At 40.5% G+C, this 24,567-nt stretch overlaps 1 protein-coding gene across 4 annotated transcripts in view; it reads left to right on the forward strand.

The window, feature by feature from the left end:
- Positions 1-24,358, forward strand: part of SPECC1 (sperm antigen with calponin homology and coiled-coil domains 1) — a 59,235-nt gene extending 34,877 nt beyond the window's left edge. For 3 of the 4 annotated variants that reach the window (XM_065731939.1, XM_065731941.1, XM_065731940.1), the window contains 8 exons: positions 4,461-4,606; positions 4,813-4,913; positions 5,275-5,356; positions 8,265-8,415; positions 9,565-9,667; positions 20,840-20,956; positions 21,301-21,360; positions 22,139-24,358. In XM_065731939.1, the coding sequence (XP_065588011.1) occupies positions 4,461-4,606; positions 4,813-4,913; positions 5,275-5,356; positions 8,265-8,415; positions 9,565-9,667; positions 20,840-20,956; positions 21,301-21,360; positions 22,139-22,228 (850 nt within the window). In that variant the 3' untranslated portion in view covers positions 22,229-24,358. Of the gene's footprint in view, positions 1-628; positions 870-4,460; positions 4,607-4,812; positions 4,914-5,274; positions 5,357-8,264; positions 8,416-9,564; positions 9,668-20,839; positions 20,957-21,300; positions 21,361-22,138 lie in introns of those variants that run through there. The other variant, XM_065731942.1, reaches the window with a different exon arrangement.
- The last annotated feature ends 209 nt before the right edge of the window (positions 24,359-24,567 follow it).

Below are 24,567 nucleotides of genomic sequence, written 5' to 3' on the forward strand. Positions count from 1 at the left end.
CTTGCACTCTGTGTATTAAACCCTGATGTCGGTCTGTATGTGCTGATGTGCTGCTCATTTGTGCCTGTGTTTTGCAGCTGTTCTGTCTTTTAGAGGTTTGATAGTTCATTCTTCTCTCGCTTAAAGAAAGTGTAGTAGGATTTTAGAGCAGGGTCCTTCAAGTATTGTTTGCTCTAATCACTCCCTCTCCAGTTTTTGGTACCCAACAGAGATTGCTCTGGGCCCTTCCATGAAAGGACCCTGACAAAACTTGGACTGAGGTACTGCATTTTTAATTACCTGAGCAGGTTCATATACCCATTTTGGATGAATAGCCCTAACTGAATATAGGAAAATAAAGCCAGGCATGCAACCATCCTTGTCCTTAGAAAATTGTTTCTTGGCTCTAATTCTTTCCTATCTGAGCAATACAGGTTTTCTTTATTGATGGTTGCTCATTGTGTCCCAAAGCAGAGTTAGTGGAGTGTTAAGGCACTCCTGTAAGACTGGTCTTGCACCTGCATATCATTCTTTCCTCTTAATTTAGTGATGATGGTATGATTAGTTGTATAATACAGAGAGCTGTACCTCGGAATGAGCATTGTGCTGTTTCTTTTAACTTCTCCCGTTGTTGTCTGTATCTCCTTAGGTGCCTGATCTCTACCAGCTAACACAGCCCTGGAGGGATGCATAGCCAGGCCTGTGAGACACTTCAGGACATGCCTTCAACTTGCAGCTGAAAAAGGGAAGTTTCAATTGGAGAAAAGGCACCCCCGATTTTTTTTATTGCCCTGCAAAAGACAAGTGTGTCACCTTCTTCCCACGGGCAAGAGCTGATTTCTTTGTTTCAAAATGCTTCTCTCTTCAGAAGACTCCACGATGCAGGAAAAAGTTCTAGCTGGTTTTAAAATTAATTCAGAAGTAATCAGCAGAGATTTAGGAGTCTGAAATAATCAATGGCCTCTGTGGAGTGATGGGGCTATTTGTCTTTGAACAGAAGTTCAAATGTTCTATTTTAAGCTTAAACGAAACTAAAATTATGTCTAATTTGTTAAAATTTAATGTGCATACACGTTTGTTCTCCATATAATATTATATTCATAGATCTGTGTGTCTAAGTACACACGCATACAGATCTGTGTGTATAAATGCACACAGACTCGAGTGATTCCCACCTTTGTGACTGGGCGTGAGTTGCTCATGGAAATGAAGTTTCTGAAATCCAACTGAAAAATTAAATAGAAATATTATGCTATTTAATTGGTGTCAGCTGTTTTGTTGGTTTCAGTCTTTTAGTGTTGTGTTGACAATGCACTCACCACTTGGTGGCATGTCTGACTCAGTGTGTGTTAGGAAGCAGGGTGATGCTCAAGGAGCTTGTCCTGCTGTGACTTTCACAGGCTGTGTCCCACGGAGGGGAGATTTGTCCTTGCTATGAGAATTGCAGGTGAAGAGATCCAGAAGGAGAAGCAATGAATATGTCAAGCTCTAATCGTTATCCTCTCAGGAGGAGTTTTTCTCATGCCCTTAACTCAGGTGAAGTGTATGATCAGGGAGAATCAGTTTTGCTACTGGAGACACCTGAAGAGAGCTTTACATTGGATGCTGATGAGAAACTGAAAAGTCACAGTCTCTACCAGGATTTCACCAGGATTTGTTTCAAGACTGGAATTTCATACCTTGGCTATGGGATTCCATCCTTTTCTCCTGGATGTGAAGACCTAGCAGGGGCCTGATCTCACAGGAGGCTGAGCTAGAGAATTCTGCAGGATTCTGGCACAGCCTTCAGAATCCTACGTGCCATTCTACTGGAGTGTATGCATATATGCACACTTGTTTTGCCTTTCTTTACTGTGCTGGCAGCTGTTAAATGTTGGTTTTTATGTTTGAGAAATTATATATATTGAAGTGCCAAATAAATGTTTGTGTTTGGAATTGTCTGCTGCCTGCTCTTGGCTTCTCTTCTGTTCTGTGCATCAGCAGTGTGTCTTCTTTGTGTCACTTAAAGTTCAGGAGGATTGACAACAATTAATTGTAATAAAGACTAGATCATGGAGTAATTATTTCTGAAAACGTGGTTCTGCAGTCCTGGGTCAGTTGTAACGAAGAGATTGTCAGAGCAGTTCAGAAGCCTTCAAAAGCATGAAGGCTGCTCTTGCAAAAAAGCTATATATTAAGCACAGAAGGACTTGTACCTTGCTGGCTACTGTCCATGTTTTCCAAACCCAGAAAACAAGCAGAGTAACTCTTACCTTTAGAGAAAAGCTCATGATATCTGTATCTCTCATCAGTGAATTAAACTAAGCAGTGGTTTTGTGGAAGGACGCTGCACGTCTGAATTTCTCTGTGGCTAAAGTGCTCTGCTTCCTCCTGTAGCTGCTTCACTTAAGCCAGCTGCACTTGCAGCTTTTATCTGTGCAAACCACTCATTCTTGTTTCAAGGTAAGCATACAGCAGATGATGATATTTTGCTTAACTCCATCCTCTTAGTGGCAGGATTTAGTCTTCCTGGCTAGGCTAGTCCGTGAAGCGTGAGCTTTTCTTGGAGTTAAATCCTGATCAGTGATTCTAGTCTGGCTGAGACAGGTAGTTAATACTGGCAGCCATGAGTCCCTTAGAGTGTTTTGTGCTACCATTTAGCATGGCTCCTCTCTGACTAAATAAAATCTGGGTCCAGCTTCCACCTTTCTGCTGAGATGATGGGTGCCCACAGATTTTGTGCTTTATTGTTCTTACCTGAGAAACCAGACAGAACTCTTACATAGGGGCCTTTTTAGTTCCTGAAAACAAAACGGCTTGCACTGGTTGACTTAGAGTCCTGAGGCAGAAATCTATTCTCTTTGTTCTTGTGTTTCTTACAATGAAGTGCAGATACTATCACCTGATGATTTGTTATTTATGTCTTACAAAGCCATGAAAGAAAAAGTGAAGGATTGAAGTTAAAAATAGCCGGTAAAATGCTGGCTCCCTCAGAGCTCTGTGGATCTTATCCAGTTTGCCTTTCCTCCTTATTGGATTAAATGGAGAATGGAACTGAAATGGCTTTTTCTCTAGCCATCTGCCTCTGCAGTCCCTTCTGGCACACAAGGAGCTTGAATGAATTAGCAAAGAAATGCCTACTTAAAGACAGCACCTCCTTAAGCTCTGCCAAAAATAGAAGCATTAGTCACTCTTATTCTCTTATTCATTGACACCCTTTAGCCCTTTGCATTTTGTAGATTGTGATGCCAAAAGGGAAATAAAAAGGTTCCAGCTTCTATTTTTAAACGAACAGAAGTTGTTCAGTCTCGTGGGTGCTTGCCTGATGGAGTCTTCCAGGCACCCTGTGAAATCTCTTCTGTTTTTCTGTTCACGTAGCCCATGCTGCCTACCCTACTTCAGAGTAGGGGAATGGTGATGCCCCAGCTCCTGTAGATCAGCGTGCATTTGTTAAGCAGCTAGGAGACTGGGAAAACAGCATAATAGAGTCTCTTGTTTTATGTCACTAGGCTTTGTTGTATAATTGCAGCTTTCCTAAACTAAAGCTAGGTAATTACACTCAGTCTGCCTGAGCATTACCAGGTAAGTACAGTGTCAGTGCAAAGCCTTCATCCAGATCTTTAAAATGCATGACCAGAAGCATCAGTTATGCTTACAATTATGTTTGCAGTTTTTAAGTACCGTGGACTTTTCTGTACTAATTTCTTTCAAGTTCAACACCTAATCCTGACTTAAAAGTTTTCTACCAGTGGACTAACTGAATGATTCTTACTACTGAAATATGGGCCTTACTTCTATTTTGACTTTCTGTCTTTACAGCCACTGAATTTAGTGTTCCTGTGTCTGTTAGGATGAAGCACTTTTAAGTTCTGTTTCCCTTATAACTGCTCATAGGTGGCAACTGAGGGTTTCGTGGTTCAGCAGATGTTTTTGTTGATAAGTTGTAGGAGTTGAATTTCAGTGTTTTTCATTATGAAGTGTGTTTTCTGGTTTAACTTTCATGGTTCTTATCTGAACCCTGTTCAACTAATTATTTTTTTTCCAGTTACGATATTTTAACTGATAATAACGACGCCAGCAGAAGTCACATCAATTAAAAACTTAGAACATAAAATAAGATCATTCTGTTTAGATATTTGCCTCGTTACGTAGTGAGTACCATGTTAGCCCATTGGCCCCAGTGCTGTATTGAGAGCCAGTCGTCAGGTGTTGATCTGTGGCGACCTGAATTTTGTAAAACTCTTTTTCCCATGATAACCCTCTGTCCTGTGAGAAGATGAGAAACGGATGATACAGCTAACAACAGAAACAATTGTTAATATACAGTGATTTCATGTTTGTTAGGCCCTCCAGAAAATGGGTGTGAGCATTATAATAGTGAGCCTATATTTGGATATGACAATAAAGACGTGCTTCATTAAATTTGCCTTTCATATTAAGACCTTTAGTTTCTGCCTGTGTTTCCTGTTGCCACTGACTTTGCTCTGGTTTCTGCTTTGCAGGCTGGCAGCTGAAGAGGTAGAATCTATAGAGGTAGACACAGCCAACCGCTGGCAAGGAGTTTGCATTAGCAGAGCATCTCCCACGCCATCAGAATCTGCAGCCACTGTGAAGTCTCTGATAAAATCATTTGACTTAGGATGCTCAGGTATGCTGTGTACTGTAGGATTTTGTTTTCTTTTTGAGTGTTAAACACTTCTTGTCATTCTGTGTTGTGGCTCAGTGGAGATTTTCTGTCAGTGCTTGGTTCAGAAGTACGATCTGTGGAATGTCACTGTGTCGTCGGTTACCTGTTCTCCTGAGAGGAAGATGGTTGGGTTTGAAATGCAATTGTTCCATGCTTTTTCTTTAAAGGTAGCACTGGACAAAACATCACAGTTCAAAAGGTCCCTAGGAGCCCTCTAAGTGGAATTCCAGTGAGGACAGCCCCCGCAGCTGCTGTTTCCCCCATGCAGGTACAGGGAACTCTTTCTATCATGGAGTGTTTAAGCAGATAGATGCAGTGCTTGAGTGACATGGCTTCAGCATGCCAACATGTGTATGTTGACAAGGGGAAAGGGAAACTCATCTGTTTACTTGCTGTGAAACATCAAATGCTTTAGTACTAAAAAAAAAAAAAAAGGATCAAAGTAAGTTTGCCTTTGACTTCAGTTTAGAGGTCTCAGTGAACGGATGTGAACTCTTTGGAATACAGTTCTGAACTTTAATCACAGTTATCCAGAAAATAGGTTTTAGTTATTGGCAGTGAGAGTGAGAAACACGAGCGTTATGGACAGTATTTTTTGATTCTCTTTTATATGTTTGTTTGTTTCACAGAGACATTCTGTTTATAATAACACAAAGCCAGCCAGCAAAGGTGTTTCCAAGCACACAGATCTTTCAGACCTTCCACTTGCAGGTAAACTGCTGTAAATGTGCAGATATTTCCTCTTTGCCAGCGTTGTCATTAACTGTTAGTCATTTTGGGCCACTTTTCTTCTTCTTGTATGGTCAAAGAAAACATGAAAATATGTCTTCAGAGTCTCTGTTTTAAAGAGCTTATTAATTTTGTCACATTTCCATTCCCATCTTGATTGTAGCCTTAGAAAAAGAGAAAAAACAACTGATGCACTAGGGTTTGCCAACACAAACTTGCCCTCTTTATTCCAGAGTATCCATGGCACCTCTCTAATCCATGCTGTGGAACTGGAGAGGGTTGAATATTGTCCAATATATATGTGTCTGGAACGAGTCCAGAACACTGTCTTTTGGGGGCCTGATTATTTTTGAATTAAGCTTTATTTGAAATACATCAAACATTTCGGATACAGATGGGACTGTTTTAGGAGCAGTCATGTTTGGGCTCGAAAGAGTTCGTTTTGAGAGTTCTCAAGAGATGCATTTGTTTTTATTTCACACTTTGCTTTTGTTCTCTTGTCATTTGAAATTCTTTTCTACTAGTGTTTGTTTCCCCTTTCTCTGGGGCCCTTTATTTTGCTTATCTAGTCTTGAATTTAGTTATTGCACTGGAATCAAAGTTTAGTACCAATAGGTTACTGAATTTGTAAGGACAGATGAAATATTATATTCATGTAGTTATATTGAAACTGCAGGGCGAGAAAAAAGGATCAGTCACAACATCTTCGGTGGTAGAACTGATCTTTCTGCAATAAGGGAGAAATTGGAAAACACTTTCATTTTTAAATTCGTCAAATAATTCAGTAAAATGCCCTTTCCTTCATTCAAAAATGAAGAGATACTGGATCTGAACAGCAAAGCTTGTAAGGGTGGCAACATCTTGCATGAAAGCATACACTGATTCTAAATAGAACATAAGACAAAAGTCTTATAAAGAAAATCTTACAGAAAAAATCTCTACCAGTTTACTCCACAGTGAAGTAATCTGTCGACTATAATGTGTTTTGAGTCCTTAATAATAAATAAATATCCCAGTTCAGACTGTGGATAATTGCTGTTGTTACCCATAAACAATTGTTCTGTGAAATTCTGTTGAAATCAACAGATACTAACCATTGTGTGTTAAACGTTATGGTCACTTACCTAACAACTTCTTATATCTATCATTTCTCTTTGTACCTGGGTTTGATTCAGTCTCAGTAATTCGTTGCAAATGCTTTCTCACTATAAAGTTGTAATAGCTCTGGTTCCAATCTAAATAATCCTAGAAGGCAGTTGATCCAAGTCCTGTGCAAACAAGACTGAATTAAAAAATATCCCCAAGGAAATTCAGAGTTGAAGTAGTCTCCATAATAATAATCTTCTGGCTGATTCTATCTGACTAATATTACAGCAGTGTCCTGTGATGTCCTTAATGTGACCCAAATGTTATGTGGTGGAAGAGCAGAGTGGATTACTTTACAGGGAGAGATGATCTATGAGTACGATCTTTTCAGTAAGAATCAGAAGTTGGTTCTGTCCTGGAGTTTCTAGCAGCAAGAAGCAAGTCAGAGGAAGTATATTATTCATGCAAGTGAGACACAAAGTACAGAACTGGACAGCATTGCCTGCACCACTTCAGGCACTACTGTATAATTTAAGCCAGTAACCACAAAGTTTGTTTTAAATTGTGCAAATTGATCATGCTAACAGGATGTGATTTTTTCCTTAATCGTGTTGCATATTTTTCATATGATTATTATCCCATTTCTTTTTCCAAATGGCTTCTTATATGCCCTCATCTTCCCCCTCTTTTCTCTGTAGCTATGTGCTTCCAATAGCTTTTATTCCTATCTGGGAACTATCCTTTTCTTTCTTGCACTATGCATGAATGCATCCTGAATGGTTGGCTCAGCACTTCCTATTGGGATCATGCCATTAGCCAAGCTCAATTATGCTAATGACAGTTTAACAGTGCACTTCCTTGCAAGCTAGTGAGAAACCTTCATTTCTCTTCATAATATTTGGGTTTTATTTATTGATATGCCCTTTGTTGTAGGTCTGTTTCTCTGAACAGAATATTCTAAAGTTTAAAAAGGTTCCAGAACCATCTGGAAGGATGTGCTTGCTGCCAAATGCTGTGACACTGAAAATAAATTTAGGACTGATGCAGTGATAGTATCCTCTTCTGAAACTAAGATAAGAAGGAATTTATGCCCTTCATAATTGGGAGGCATGGAGATAATTTGATTTCTATGGACTCCCTGACTTCTGTTCAAAAACATAACAATGCTGGATTCCGTGTCTACTAATTTTCTTGATTTTTACATATGTAAGCATATAATGAAAACTATACAATATATAAAAATGCATAATATATGTAAATAATAATAATACAGATGCATTTCCCTTGAACGTATCAAGAGCTCCCTAAGTCATATTATGTGGGATGCCAAGCTGCATGTGCTAATAAATGCCTTTTACTGCTGCCTTGTGCTGGCTGCATTCAGGAGGCAAAAGATTTTCATGTTACATGTCTGTTAGTGGCGGGGAAAAGCAGTTATTATACCAGGGCTGGTCAGAGCTCTGGTGAACATATCTGGTAATCAGCTTTTGAACCTTTAAGTTTGTAGATTTTGGTATTTCCCCTCATTCACCTGAGGCCCCTACCCCCCAGCAGGAGTATCAATCACAGGAAACCAGGCAGTCCGTATTGTTGAAGTCATCAAAGCCATTCCTTGTTATGATCACCTCTAATCTGCTCAAGGTTTCCTAGCCCCATGTGTGTTTAATGAACAAATGAGTACATTTGTTTAGAATCAAAACAACAGACTGCATATTGTGTGCTGGGTGGCAGGACAGTGATTAATCAAATTCCTCAGACTGCAAACTGACAGCTCTATGTTTTATTTTTTTTTTAATTCCCACAGACCTTCTGAAGGGGAGAAATGAAGAGCTGAAACCAGACCATTACCTCCGTAAAAGCCCCTCCCTGGAATCCCTGGGCAAACCCCCTATGGCCTTCAGCAGCAGAATGCTTAACTCTACCCCCAGCAGCTTGAAACCCCAAAGCAAACTCAGGTACCAGCTAAGTTTCCTGGGAAAAACAGCTCACTGGGAAGATGTGACATATTACCTGGAACCAAGACTGATGTTTTAATCAGTGGACTCTTGTCTCCAGTAGAAAGCCTGCTGGCTACTCTGTCTAGTTCTGAATTACCAATCTGCATAAACTGTACCAGATTCAGATATCAAAATTCAGACTGTAGTAAAAACAAGTATCTGTAAGATGACAAGTCATGACAAAATGAGGATAGCAAGTTTTCAGGAGCCATTCAGTTCTATGCCAGAATACCATCATAATCTTACTGTAGCTTTGCACGTTATAGTGAGTTAAAAGCTAAAAGCTTTGAGGCCTAAGGAAGAGCCAGACACGTGATTTTCCTCTAAACTCTACCATTATTCCTAAAAGTAAAAGTTGCAGGGTAGAGACTGTGCAGATTTTGATTGCTGGCCTTTAACTATCCTCTAGGCCTTGACTGTGATACAGATTGCAGATATTTCAGTTTAATCAAGTACTTGTTCTGCAGCACCTTAATTGGATGCAAATTGGCTGTTACGGATTCTTTAAGAAGAATATATGCTCTGAAGGCTCTTACAGTTGATTTCCATCTAGGTTCTGTGCTGCCATCCTATTTTATCATACAGCTATTATTTTCAGTACCACACAAATCCCTGATTAGCCCTTAGATACAAGGGGAACAGGTTTGGCATGCAAATAATCCTCCTTATACATGTTCAAGACCAAGTTTGATGGAGCCATGGGCAACCTGATCAAGTGTGTAGTAACCCTGCTCATGGCAGAGCTTTTGAAATGGATGATCCTTAAGGTCCCTTCTGACCCCAGCTTTTCTGTGAAGAAGCCTCGCTCTATTTTACCTTGAACCCAAGGCACCAGGTTGGCTTTATGTGTAGGCAGACCCTGAGCTGAGATCTGACTAGAGAATCACCAGACCCCTGCATACCTTGGAGATCTTCAAGACCCACTTGGATGCTTTCCTGTTCAACCTACTGTAGGGAACCTGCTTTTAGCAGGGAAGTTGGACTCAGTTATCTCCAGAGGTCCCTTACAATCCCTATGATCCTATGATTTTATTTATACGCTGGGGAAAAAAAAAGAGAGACTTAAAACATATTTATCATCTTCTCCCTTATGCTCCCTTGAATTAGTGTGGAGAGAAAGGACCCATTGGCAGCCCTAGCCCGGGAGTATGGTGGTTCAAAGAGGAATGCTCTGTTGAAATGGTGCCAAAAGAAGACTGAGGGCTACCAGGTACATTTTTACTTTTCTCTGGGGAGCAGTTCATGATGGTGTTTTTTATCTGCATGCAGTAAGAAATGTTGTTTCAAAGAAATACCTGCATTTCAGTCTGCTGACTTTTTACATTTAGTTCTGCTGGATGTTTCTGTCCTCTTCCTTCAGATTTCTTTTACACTGCAGCCCCCAGTGTTACGTTGCTGTAAGCTGTTCAAGGTGAAACGTTTCCTGCATCAAAGATTACTGATGTTTAGAGTTACTGTATACAAGCAGCAGCTTCAATTTGGTACCACTTTTGAAGTGACATTTTAATACACTTTTTGTATGTTACAAAATTTATGTATTTACTTGTGTGGCCTTGTCAAAATTGCACTTTAGGACCCCACTCTTTCTCATCTGCTGCTGCAAACATAATTTTGCAAAGTGAGTTTTGACTGCTTGAGAATGTGTAATTTCTTTGCAGAGTGATTTTTCACTGCAAAAAAGGGATTAATTTTGTCCAGTTTTTGTATGGCCATTGCATTAAGCTTGTACTCATGTCTGTATATATGTGAGTTAGACCTTTGACTCTGCTTGTAGCTGAGCTGGATAGAGCAGTTTTAGACAGCAGTTCATCCTGTGCTATATGCTGGGTGTGCACGATAGTCTTCGTTTGATATAATGTTGAGATTTTTTTTTTCTTAAGAAAAATATTGTTTGTTACTTAGAACAGAAGACAAAAGCAGTTATCACCACATGATATGCACCCTGGAGCATGTCTTTAATAAAAGCAGAGTCCGACTTTTAAAGTAAATAATAAAATATTTTTTTTTCTTCACAACCACTCTTTATGAAGCATTAGCTACAGGGGGCAGAAGGTTGGAAGAAAAGACAGTAGCTTTTCCTTCGATAAACTGATCTACAAAAGTTCAAGATGTTTCTTAGCTGTGGCATTTTCATCTGATTTGCACAGGCTCCATAGAAGGACAATCATCAGAGAAAACTCTTGACTTTAGACGCACCTTAGAAGCACTAAAGCCAAGGTTAGATTTGCCTCCAGTCATGTGATGCTGCCTGAAAGGCTCTAATGCTGTCCTGTGGTGTTGCATCCTCTACTCTGTTGAATTTTTACTCATTCGTATCTCTGGAAATTCTCCTGCTCTCTGACTAGGACGTACTGGAGGAATATTTCCATCAAGTATTTAGAAAATGATTGGTGAAATGCAGCTTTCCCAAGTCTAGCTTCTATTAAGCCAGAAAGACCATCTCTCGAGTAAGACTTTCTCCTGATGGTGTAGTCCTTGCTTGTTTTAAATGTCAGATATAATGAGCTTCCTCTACTTCTCTTAAAACAGCCTAACTTATCAGAGTTCACTGTAGGAGAGGCAGTCTGTAATTTTCTTTGTATAGTTATGCATATAGTGGGACTAAAGATAATGCTTTTAGAAATTATTGCATGGCATTGTGAGTACACAGGCCTGGTGCTGCAGGTACCAGTCTGATAACTAGAGTGACAAGTATTCCCTCTGTGACAAAGTAGAAAAGGAGTTTTGTTTTTCTGTGCTGAACCCAAGTGGGGAAGCTGACTGTGTATCAGATAGCAGACCACCCAGGAGGTATGCAAGGCAGTCTGTTTGTTTTTCCTTTTGGTATTAGCCTCTGGAGGAAAGCATGTCCATGGTTCAGAGGACAGTGCAAGTCTTTGCTGTATGTATGGCTGCTGGATGTCCAGATGATGCTTCAGAACAAAGCTTTGTCATTTTGATTCCTTCTCTGATGCGGCTCCTGTTGTGTCCGTGGCTGTCCTCTGTCATTACCGTTTCTCATGCAGCAGAATGAATCTTCAGCAGTTTTCAGAAAGGGCAGGTAGGGTGCTGACAAACACTGTGTAAGCCAGGAGAGCCTGAGAAGTTCAGCATGTGATGCAGTGAGGGGCCTTATTGCTCAGAGCATAAGATTTCAGAGTAGAAATTGAAATGAAATGAACCAAAGGACAAACTATTCACTGATTTATGGTGAGAGTCTTGCCTCTATCCTTATTGCTTCATTTTGAAGTGTTATCTCTTGGACAGTCTTCCTCAGATTCCTGTTCCCATCATGCTTTCTGCGGTGTGTTAACTAACTTTTCTTGAACTGTCTTTTCCCTGACCCTTGCACTCATATGATAAGTCTGATATTAAGCTCCACAGGGAGATTTTTTCATTCTTGAGTACAAAGCACTAGAGTGGAGTCAAGAACGTCATCCTCCTTCCTGCCTTAGCTGCAGCACTGGTGGGAATGAAGAAATGAGCTGTAGCAAGCAGAACCCTGATGACATGCATGACCCTTTCCCGTGCATAAGATCCTTGTCTGTGAGGTATCATCTGTGCAAGTTCCCCTATACTCTGTCGTGTTCTTTCTGACATGGAGCTCAGAACCACAAGTTGCTTTGGATGCAGGCTATTTTCAGCTTGGTGATGCAGTGGAAGGAGCAAAAATGAGACTTCGTGCTTGGATACCTAACTTCCTTTTTCCACTGTCACCACCGAGGTCTAATATTGACAGTGAGCTGGTGAGGCGGAGGGGAGTTCCTTTCTGTTTATATTATGGAGATACCAGATTTAATTAAATGATACAAATAAAATGAATTAGAATAACTGATACGCTCCAGTAGAATAGCTTCTACTGCCCATGTCCCAGATTCCCAGAGTAAAGCTGGATTAGTGACCTAGGAGAGTATCTGGGGATAAGACCTAGGGGACCAGTGCACAAGGCTCCACTTCTAAATGCTTTAATCCGTACAAGGCTTATACTATAGATAGAAATTTACATCCTGCTGCTGGCATACATCCTTACACTGACTGCAGTGGAACATTCCTTGGCTTTTAGCTTCAGTGCACTGTTCCCCTGGAGGCAATCTCATAAAACAAGAGAGGAACACTGGAGGGGGTTAAGAGAAGTGCAACATAAATGAATGTTGGCCTGGAGAGTTTCATTTATTTTTGAAAAAAAAAAAAAAAAAAGAAATTACATGAGTTTCCAGTAACAGAGGAAAAACACGAAAGTGACTGTGTCTCTAAACTGCTATGTCATTTCTAAGATGATTTGATCAAGCACTGATTTGATATCAAAAAGATATGAACAGTAAGGAGAAAGAGTAATTACTTAGAACATGAAAAAGAAGCTCTTGAATGACAATTAAGTTGAAGTTCAGCTTAAGGGCTGAAAAAAAACAAATGTGAGGTCACATACACTATGTTATGTTCTACTGTGTGATTTCAGTCATCATTTTTCAGTGTTTGGATGAATATCTTCTGGCATTTCAGACATCAATTTTTGAATAACTGTGCAGGAGAAGTGCTAAAAAAAAAAATGGCAGCAGCAAAAAGAATTGCAGTGAAATAAGGCTTTGGGCTCAGCAGCTTTTTGCAAAACCTTCCTGAGGAAAATGTCCTCCTAGGGAAAAAAACCAAACACCCTTAATCTGAAATATGGTTCCTTGTAAGAATTGGGTGCTGGCACATGGCTTTTGCTAGATAGATGTAGACTGCTCCTTCTCACACTGTGAATTTGCTGATATCATGGTATATAATGTAGGGTGATGAGTTGGCCACACTTGAGTACTGCTTTTGTGGTTCTGGAGCTCAATTACTACGAGTCCTTTAAACCACAAAGCCTGCTGTAAGTCATTTATGTTAAAATAGCTTCTGTTCTGTTGTCTAGTGTTTTTTTCAGTTATTTAAAAATTATACATCATAGCAGCAACGTGGTGTTGGGTGCCTCTTATCTAATAGGCTCTGTTCCTGTGAGCCATAATTCATGGCTGCTGAAAGTCATTCTTGTTGCATTATTGCCTCCTATAATCATATCATTAGTGACTGTGGTGTTATTTAAGTGCTCTGGTTCTATTTGCTCTTTGTGGAGACCATTTGTCAAGGGTCCAAGCCTCTCTAGATCAAGTCTATTACTATCCACAGATGCGTTGTGAATGCACGGAACATCAAGAGGCACTTAACTACGATCATTAGAGTTCAGGATTATTGTTTCTGCCACATACTCTCCTTAGAGAGGGGAGGGAATTGCTGCCATGTTAATAAATATGGTTTGCTTAAAAGAACTGTTGTCACATTTTTCCAACAACTATGTGTCCATCCTATGGCACTGAGGAAAAGGGAATCTGAGACTTTTCTCCAAGAGCACGGTCATGGTTGTTAGTTTTGTCAATGTTAATCTTAGTTTAACAGAACCCATTTGGGATCTGCTTCTTGAAGAACTGCCATCCTTTATAATGAAACCTTCTGTGTGGTTGTCTTAAGTAGAGGAATATGAAATAGGAGGTGGTAAGGAATGCTCTAGAACAAACGGGGAAATAGCAGCTATACCTCTGAAGATGTTTTTATTTCATAGTTCCCCTACCTGTTCATGCAATCCATTGCTTTGAAACTTTGACAGTGTGAGCACACCTACTCACATATAGGGCAGTGCTACCTGTTAGTACTCATGCTAATTGGAGATGACTGATAAATTGGTATTTGTCACCTTGGAATTTGCAAGGACCTGTCTCAGATCCAGTTTCACTCCTCTGGAAGGATCACACCAGCCTGCAGAATGTCCTAAGCATCAGAGCTCTTCTCTGGTGAACAATGGCATTTCTTCTAAAGTACCATACACTGATGTGTCTGTTCTGGTATGAGAGTGTGCATTGTAATAGCACTGCACCCACAGCGCTTAAAGCATTTTGACATTCAGAAGTGGAACATATGTGCAGTGGGGGTTTACAGGAAGTTGTGTATTAAGTGTATTTCTGAGAACTGGTTAAAATTTCTTTGATTATTGCAGAAAATATTTTAGTTCTGTGAAGAGGATGTTGACTTCAGAGAGACTTTCCCTATCTAAGCAATAATTGAAGGGAGTCTTGGGAAAAGCCATTGAGATAGGAGGGGCTACCCCACAATTAAATGAAAATTGATGATAGGGTTGGGGGAGTTTTGTTTCCAAGTCTGTTTTGGGCCATCTCTGTGATTGTGGCAGTCTTGCAAAATGTTGCCTTGTTAGAACATGGTGAAATCATCTTATCATCTCAGTGGATGATGAAGAGCTACAGTGATGTCTGGAAAGGTAAATTGATAACGGGACAATATTGGGGGGTATTAGTGACGGAAAATGAGTTTGAAATGTCAATATATCCTTCCTTCTTTTCCAATAATTCGTTTCTGATATTACACATAAGAACACTTGGATAGCTGACTGGGTATATGCAGTTTCTCTTTATGTCCCAGCTGAAGCCGGGTCTGGGTCTGGAAAACACATGTAGCACCCAAATCTTCACATGTTGGGAGTAATCCATTTCATTACTCATCTGCAAGTCCTCTTTGCTGTGATGCTGATTCCTAAATGTGCTTCTCCAATGTTGACAACTACCGTGGGGCAAGTTGAACCTTTCTTCACACAAGGGGGAGTTTATCCTGTAAGCAAATAAAAGTCTTTTGATTGGAAGGATAAAATAAATGCCCATGCAGTGCTCTCATGTAATTTTCTATCCTGCTGGCTAATTTTAAAAATAGCATTTACATTCTATCCATCCCAAAGTCCAAGACATTTTCCTCGTGTTGCCTGGATGCAATGACAATCAGTGAAAAACACTGAACTGATTGGTCACCAGCTGGAACAACTCCAAACTGTGGATTTAACTGTGAGAGCTGAGCCCTTTTGCTTCTTCCATCGACATTCTGTGCTTCTGAGACCTTTTCCTACCTTTTTTCTGTCCTTTTCCATGAGCCTCCAGTAGTCTGCAGCCCGCTGGTCTGCCCAGGACTTGCAGGACGTGGCTAAAGGCTGAACTGTCCATACTGATAATTAGCAATAACTGTGGGGACGGTCACTGTGGTCATTAGCAATTCTGCACCAGGGATCTGGGCAGGAAGTAGCTGAGCTGCTGCCTTGGATGCAGAGAGCAGTGCATACCTCCCCCTGCTCCCTTCCTTCCTCCCCAGAATGATGTCTGTGTGGCCCTTGGAGCTGTGCTGCTGCATCTTCACTTTTGCAGCCTTGGCAATGAAGGAACACAGCCCAGGCTGTTTCATCTCTGCAGCTTGCAGCTGTGGTATCCTTTATATGAGAGGTGAAAAAAAGTGATGCAAGTGTTAGCTGTGTAACAGGAAAGGAGTTGGCTTTCAGCAGGTGAGCAGAACAAATATAATTTTTACTGAAGAGCAGAGAAAAAGTGCATGAGAAGAACTAAGTAGTTCCTGGCCTTGCTGTCTAATCCACCTCTACCCCTCCAGACACAGCTGACAGCTCTCTGTGCTCTCCTCTACAGAAGCTGGGGTGCAAAGAGATAGTTAAGTCCCACAATGAGGAAGATGTACCAAATCCTGTTACTTGACTAGCCTCTGGAGAGTTCTTTGAAGTAGGTGACCTTCATAATGAGAATGTTTTCATAGAGTAATTAGTATTCAAAGCAGCTTGTGTTGTTCGTTAGGAAAAGTTCACATGCACTGTGTGCTATGTGCACTGTGCCAGCAATGTGTCTCAAGCTTTTTCCTGGCTGCCAGAATTTACTTTCTTTCTAAAAAGTTGGTCGTAATATATTACAATGCAAAGAAAACCTAAAAACAAATCACGGTGAAATGTTTACCAGTCCACACGGTGCTGGGAGCAGTTCAGCTGATGGGCGTGAGCAGAAGCTGCCTGGCTCAATGAAGTTGGTTACTGGTATGCACACTTACAGTGATGATATCCATGTCATTTCACCTTGCAAGCCAAGGAAGCAGGCAGTCACACAGTTATGTTATTGTGTATTACTGTGTCTTCCATTTGGTGCCGCTTTCACTTTTGTTCTTCTGACAACTTCAGTTACAGCAGCACATCTCTTACAATCAAAATGACAGAGTGAAGCTGCCTTGTAGAGGTCGTGGACCTTCTCTCCTCCATGAAGGGAGAGCTGAGCTGGAAGAATACACAGATTATTTTATAACGCCTTCACAATCCACTCTGAATGCTATCTCTGAGATCATCTAGGTCAGATTAGATTGTGCAGGGCTTTAGAGAGCACCGTGTTACCTATTCTTGCCAGTTGGACCCAGCTGGGGAAGCTAATGAAGAACAGGAGGCATGGCTGACCTTCTGCTGTCTTCCTAGAAATCTAGTTTTTGTGAGTCTGTGTGGTGATTGGGAGCTAAAAAAATATATCTGTGCTTAGTGAATGATGATAAGCTTGTTTTTTTTTTTGCTTTTTAATCATCCCTGTGACTATTCTAGTCATCCAGTGTAAGAGGGTTGGGTGGAAAAGAAAAGTCACAGACTCTCTTAGAAACATGCTAGATGGGATAACCCTTAAAGAGCTGACACCACTTCCTTATTTCATTGTGCTGTGATTGTATAATTTAACAGCTTTTTATGTTATCTGAGCTACATTATTTCTTAGATACGATCAGCAGTGAGGTGCTTGATTTCCTGACATGTCTGGTAGAAGTGTTAGAAATACAGATGGTGGGGATGGAAACTCTAACTTTTAAAGGGGTTAAAGCAGTCCTTATTGAGACTGCAGCTTCCCAAACCACTTACACTGGGGATATTAATATAGCCTGGAGGATAGAAGGTCATTTGGCTTCCCTTCCAATCCTGGCTAGCAGATTATACAATAAATAGTATTACTGTTCCACAAGTTATTCTCAATTGATTTCATTTTATTATTTTTTTTAATCAAGAGACATTATTTTGTGTATTCCATTTATGACTAAAAGATTTGTAAGAGAATTCAAGAAGTTTCCTAGTAGTGGATTGACATTTAAAATGTGATAGGTAAATCACTTAGGATTTGCAGCCGCCCATTTAAAATAGTTGCGTGCAATCGTCCCAGTCATCTGGGTGCACCCTGTAATTACAGAAGAATCCAGGCAGTCTTTAATTTCAGGCATTTGTGCCTTTCATCCATGTTAACTGGACCTGACCACGCTTTCAGTTCACCCATATTTCCAGTGAACTGCCCAGGTGTTTCATATATCTGGAACATTTCAGATGAACTGGAGAATTCTGTTTGCTCAGAATAGGTCGTGCTGAAAGGAGCCCTTCTTCTATTACTTCTTAGGCCATGTTTAGTACTCACCTTTTCAGAGCTTGGAGGTTTTGTGCTTCTTCTGGTAGAGCTACTTTGTCTGAATCCCACTGAATCCCCACGAGCTGGGGTGAAATGAGTCCAAATTAGATGTGTTGTTTCCTGTGGCTTTTGTTGAAGATGGATGAGTGGAGGTGGTCAAGTCTTTTAAATACCTTGATCAGATTTTGTATTGGAAAGGTCATCATTCAGAATTACTGAGATGTAGACCATGGAAGGGAGGATTTTGTTCAGGCATCTGTGTCTAAATATAATGACTTAAAGGTATCAAATGTTAAGACTTCTAGTTTGTGAAGGTGATGCAGATCTTTGGTTAGTGGTAAGGAGGAAGAATTCTGGAAAGATGAGCTGGTTAAGAGGGAACTGCTCTTAAAAGCAATTCCCTTTGGCTAATTCAATACATGTAACTAGTTCTGCCTTCAGTGTTGAAGTTTATATTCTCTGTGGACTGAAATTCAGTGATTGGCCACTGGCACATTCCCAGTGTGCTGCTCTGAGAAGGCAGGAGGGCAACCTGTTTGCTGGGGGTAGGTGTGAAGGATGCTAAGGATGTATTTATTGCAGGCTTCCAGTTTAGCTTCAAGCTGATTCATGTTTGTAATTCATAATTCGTGGTCCTACAGAGAAAATTATGACTCAGGGAGCCGTTGCTGCAGGCACATCTGCATAGCAGGAATATCTTGGGTCAGTATTTAACATAGTCAGGCTGCAGTGAGGAGCATGTGATGTCATTGTTGCTTTTTGCTGAAGACTCAAAGATCCAGTGACATCTGATGGGATGGTTGTTTTTTCCTCAGACAAACAAGGAATTGTTTTTAGTGAGAAGAGATCACACAGATTTCCCTGTGGGTCTTTAGGTGGCTCTCGCAGCACTCTGTGATCTGCAAGCAAAGGTCCTGGTCCTGGAGGGGGGGGCTGAGGTTAATGACTTGCAGGTGTTCGGTGCCTTTTGGACTTGGCATGTCACTAATGCTATAGATAATACATATGATCCCTAAATAACATTGCCTGGTCTTGTTTTTATTATTGTTTTTTTTTTTTTTTTTAGTTTGCCTTATGTCAGGTACATTAATATACACAGAAATGAATCATGCTGAGTACTTTCAGACAGTTGAGCTCCCTGTGTGCTTCTAGATCCATCTTGTATTGTTCCCACTGCACGTATGAACTTTCTTTTGAAGTGAGTGGAGTGTTTTTACTGACAAGAAACCTGGCTGCTACCCTGGAAATAGCTTCAGCTGGATTACTCTTTCACAGTCCTATACCAGTGTCCTAGCAAACTTTGCACTCTCAGATCTTTCTATGCTCCTTTTTTGCCACTCCATCGAGCACGCAGATTCCCATGTCATGCTCTTGTGGCCTATCTGGATGTCAGGCTGTTTGCTGATAAAATATACTGGCCTTGATAAGTTTAACACTTCGGTAATGTGGTGGTCAAGCCTTTCCCCCTAACTGCAGATTGATAAATAATATGTACTTTTTCTATCTGAAACTTCACTTCCTGTTGCAGCTTTTTGGCATAGGCAAAGCCAGGATTGTTCTGAGTAAAATATTTTTTTTCTTGCAATGACATTCAACTACTATGTCTCTTTTATCTCCATTGACACATGTTTTTAGCCCAAAACTCAATCTGGTGGTTAGTGCAGTGCTGTAATGACTGCTGATGAAAACCTGCTTGCTCAGTTCATTATGTTTGTAGATTTATTACAGCCAGAGTATTTTAAACTGAAGTATTCTGTGCTCTTTCAGTTTGAGTTATAGTTTATTGTAGACATTTATTTCTAATATGAAATCCTGACTGGACAAAGTCCAGGTTGGACAACTAATCAATGAGGCGTAAGTGAAAAGCATGTTCTGAAATACTTCCCATCTGGGTTTTAGTGCTCCTGCATGAGGTTTTGTGAGAGAGATGCAGTAAAAACTTTGTTCTTGGGGGAATCTTGAAAGAAGATGGAAAAGAGCTAAATAAATAAAGTTAAGTAGCAGAGTAAGAGCTGACATTCGTTGCAATGAAGATCTGGCTGAAATTGGGTTCAGATAGCTGAGCACCTGCCATGGTGTGAGAGCCTTCCATGCTCTGCAGTGTACATTTGGAACTTTTCTAACCACTATTCCTGTTTTATTTTTAGCTTGTATTTGAAACTACAGCAATAAAACTTAGCCATGAGGATTCCTGGGCACGCTGGTATGGCTCCATCAGTGTGTACAAGAAAGTTAGAAAGGTCACTTTGTTCACAGAATCAGATGGGGCCACAAGTGTATGTTTCACTGTAGCTGTGCTCACAAGAGGATCCATATGAAGAACCCCGAGTGCACTCTGTGTCCCCAGTAATATTTTTTATTTTAAAGGTGTTTTTTTAAAGGTGGCTGATTTTAAAACATCTGTTTCTGAAATTGCTTACTTGAGCAAGCTCAGGATTGTTGTCATGTTAGGAAATGTGTGTCAGTAATGTTTAAATACTTGTTTATTTCTGTTCTGTCAGGAGCCTGTACTTGTTACAGGGGGCTCTGCCACCCTTATTTATCAGCAGCTATGGAATTAGGAGAGTGAGAAAATCTGCACCATCCTCAATGACTTAGGACTCATGCTGTGAATTTGGATAGATGGTCATATTCTGTATCTCTGACTTCCCGTTCTTTTTCTGCCTTTTGTTAAGTTGTCTGTGATGTGCAGATGAAAGCTGCTGCATTGACAGAGAATATAAGAATGCAGACATGCCTTCATGCAAACAACTCTGCAAATTAGGTGCATCTGCCCAGCTCCTGGAAAGCTGCCCACTCAGCTGCTGGTGATGCCAAGTTGGAGCCTCTCTCGTGTATAAATAGGCACATTCTTTCTTTGGGGCTTGAGAACTGGGTTATATTTTACCAGTTTGATATGGGTTTTGATAAGGAATTGAATCGAGTCATACTTGTTGATTGCACATTCTCATTAAAGCACATGTCTGTGTGAGGGTAACATGAGGTCAAATACACAGATGGTTGAGATTGAAAGGGATGTCTGGAGGTCATCTGGCTCAGCCTCCCTGTTCAAGCATAAAAGCAGGTGCTTGTAGGTTTTGCTTTTGTCTGTAATGTAGCACTGTTAAGGAATAGTTTATTTCCTTTTACAGAATATTGATATTACCAACTTCAGCAGCAGCTGGAGTGATGGGCTGGCCTTCTGTGCTCTGCTGCACACGTATTTGCCTGCACATATTCCTTACCAAGAGCTCAACAGCCAGGATAAAGTAAGTTTTGTCTACTTAATCCTAAACGATCTCCTGAATGCACGGTGAATGTTATCCATTTTGATGGAGATGCAGCGCTCCAAGATATTGGTATTGATTCGTATAGAATAAAAGGGTGGGAGCAACAGTAAGAGGCAAGTGTCATTAAAAGAGCTCAGCAGACACTGTAGCTTTTCTTAACTGGGGCCTGATGTAGCTGCTTTGTCTGTGAAAATACCAAACCTGGTGCTTTTCAGTTTTCAGGTACACCTGCTTATTTAACCTCACTGATTGTCCCAGATACAAAGTAGAATTCCAGAATCATACTTGGATAATCCTTCTGAATCTTTGTTTTACTTTTACAGAAGAGAAATCTGCTGTTAGCGTTTCAAGCTGCCGAGAGTGTGGGCATCAAACCCAGCTTGGTGAGTAATCTTCTTTTAGCAAGGGAAGGATTGCTGCCTACATCATTCCAAAGCCTTTGTTGTCATGTGGCTGGTCAGTCAACTTGCACTTGAGAATGTTCATAGTGTGCTAGGGAAGGCTGCACCACCATCTCTGAAAGTTCACGTTGTTTTGAGAACTCCCAGCAGACCAAATCTGTAGTGTCACTGAATTAATACAATTTCAAGTAACTCCTGGAGGTCATCTGGTATTAAAATTGAGAGTATTGATTATGTCTTCCTCTCAGAAGCTTTTTCTAGAAGATGATTCCTGTCTTCATGGGCAGAGCCCTATGTCTGACTGCTAGATCATTTTCTTTTATAGTTTTAAGAAACAGAAGGATAATTTTCTTGTTAAACTGTTTAAAAAGCCTTTGCTTAAATCAACAGTATGATGACAAGAAAGGTAAGATTAATATGAAGGAGGAAATATTATGGGTTCATAAGCTAAATTACAGAACCGAGGACATGCAAAGAAGCAGTAATTTAAATGAAATGAAATTACATAGAAATTAATCGTTGATTACAGATGGAAGAGACCTTTTCAGGATGTACAGTGTTTAAATAGTTTGCTCTTTGGCTGGAGTTTTACAATTGCAGTCAGCCAGTGGGTTGCTCCCATGGACTTTTATACAATACTGTGGCTTTGACATGCTCTGGGATGGAAGCAGTAGTGTTCAGTAACAGCAGCTACTCAGAGGACCCAGGGATGCTCCCAGTGGAGGTGCTTGACTAAATTTTGACAATATGTCCTATGCAGGAACTCAGTGAGATGATGTACACAGACCGGCCAGACTGGCAGAGTGTGATGCAGTACGTCGCCCAGATTTACAAGTACTTTGAGACCTGAGATGCAGACCAAGAGGTGGACACAAATGGGGAAGAGAACAAAGAATGCCACAGATGCACTCGATCACTTTAAAAATCCCCTTGCTCCTCTTCCACAACCAACCTATGCTCTTAGTTTGAAAGAAAACTCTTCCATAGTTCTGATTACATCTTGGACTAAAACCAAATAATCACTGTCCATCCATACAAACCAAATTCACCTGCAGTTTTGTTTCTGAAGAGGATTTCTTGTGCTAAACGTTTACTACAAACCAGTCTCTATCAACAAGAGACCTGCCACAAAATGAAGTTTTAAATCAGTGTGGACTATGCTCAAGGGAAGCTGGGAGATTAATTCTAATACAAAAGCTCACAAAAATGCTCTTCTTGTCCAAATATATTTAACTCATCCCAAACATGTTGTTTTTTTCTTCCCTCCATGTATTTTATGGGATGCCACGATAAATGCATGTGTGTAGAACTTTAACCTGAGTTATTCTCACACATCTGACCCAGTCAGTCTGTTAGTATTCTATAGCTTATCCAGTAGGATAACACCACCATCATTTGTTAACTTGGAAACCAAGCTCTATTCCACCACCAGTTAGTGAGAGAATTCTAGAAGACACTGTTACTTGCTGGGACTTTGTTTCAGATCAAACAGATGTCATCTCAGAGAAGAACACATTTATTACAACAGATTTGGTATTACTGCAGCTTCACTGTTAAAGGAAGATGGAGCCTCGTTTCACAGCTGTCTGTACTGATGCTGTTAGCATAGGAATATTGCAAAAGCAAGTACTAGCTTTAGTTTACAAGGTGCCAGTAATCAGGTGGTGACCCTCTAAGCAGTTATATTAACATCTCAGTAGTTCATGTTTTTGTGAACTGAGTAGAGCAACTTCTCTTTTCTGCATTGATCCTGTGTAATCAGCACAAATAAGTAATTGCTGTGTAGAAGTATAAATCTTGAGACAGCTTATGCCCTTTGCAGTGAAATTTAGTCCATAGGGCAACGTTAAATGCCTAGAAGTGATGTTACCCTGTAAAGGAACACAGTCATGTATTGGTAACAATAGAAGTTGTGATTTCACTCTGCAAATTGGAGTATATTACTGTGTTCCCCTCTTGGTGCCTTGGATATCTTTGAGGCGCCAGAGAATAGTCTTTCAGCTCAGTAATACTGTTAGTAAGATGGCTGAAGCATACTGTTTAATTTACTGTTTCTCTTATTTCACCCCATTAAGTTAAATTTTATGTTCGTCTCCAATGTTGAAAGGATCAAACTCAATTCAAGGCTGCTTCATTTGTTCTAGGAGCAGGTCTTAGAGAATGTGCTGTACAGGATCTCACAGAAGGCTGCTAGCCACGTTAGATTATGCTGCTAGAAGAAAGGAGTTGTTTAGTTAGCATGTTTAACCCTGTGACCCAGACCTGACGCTTCATGAATGTTAATCATTGGCAGCTAGGGATCATTTTTCTCTTACAAAAGTTAATAGTGTGTGCTCATTGCTCTCAGCTCTCAAAAAGAGCTCATGAAATAGAAATAGATGATTTCACAGAAGAAACATGATGTTTCATGTTTTCTGGGGCTTTGCAGGTGCCTGGTCTCAGCCTCTGGCCTCCCCATAGTGCTTCATTGGGTTTGTTTGTTTGTCTTTTTCTTTTTTATATTATTAAATTAATAAACAGGCTATTTCAGACTTTGAGTTTTCTCACAGCAAAATCAAGATTTAAGGGACAGATGACAGCAGCCAAAATCAGTGAGTGCCTTGAACAGAAAGGAAGGTGGAAGAGTACAGGTATGCCTGTTTTACAGGAGGAGGGAACAGCACTTGCTCTGAGTTCCTGTCTGACACTTACCATCACCCTCAGGAAATTCTGATTTCAATCTTTGGAGTGTCCATGTGATAAGAAGTGGCGTGCACTTACAGTGTCCTTGCACTCTTTGGTGTCATGCTATACTGTGAGAAAGTGATTGTAAATGCTTGGGCAGACTTCTTTCTTGCAACAGAGTGCTTTCTAGATTGAATTAAGCCTGCAGTAATTTTCAGCATACACTCTAACATCCCTAGAGGAGCATAGGATGCATTTCTCTAAACATTCTCAAATATAAGTTTCCTGTTATGTGATAAGATGGAAGAGAAAAGTAGTTGCTAACAGTTTTCGTTTAGGAAGGGAGCCACACTGCACAACTCCTTTGCCTTGTGGATGCAGCAGGCTCTTTTCCCTTGAGGTATCCATTGGCAGAGATCCCAACTCTCCAACAGGCTGCAGTTCAAAGCATAGTGAAGTCAACACAGAAAATTCCATATTCCTCAGTGGGCTTTGGATGAGGCACTTGGAGAGATGAGAAAAACT

This window comes from Cyrtonyx montezumae, unplaced genomic scaffold, assembly GCF_038088225.1.
Source record: "Cyrtonyx montezumae isolate F1298 unplaced genomic scaffold, pur_monq_1.0 scaffold_15, whole genome shotgun sequence".
Taxonomy (NCBI): Eukaryota; Metazoa; Chordata; class Aves; order Galliformes; family Odontophoridae; genus Cyrtonyx; species Cyrtonyx montezumae.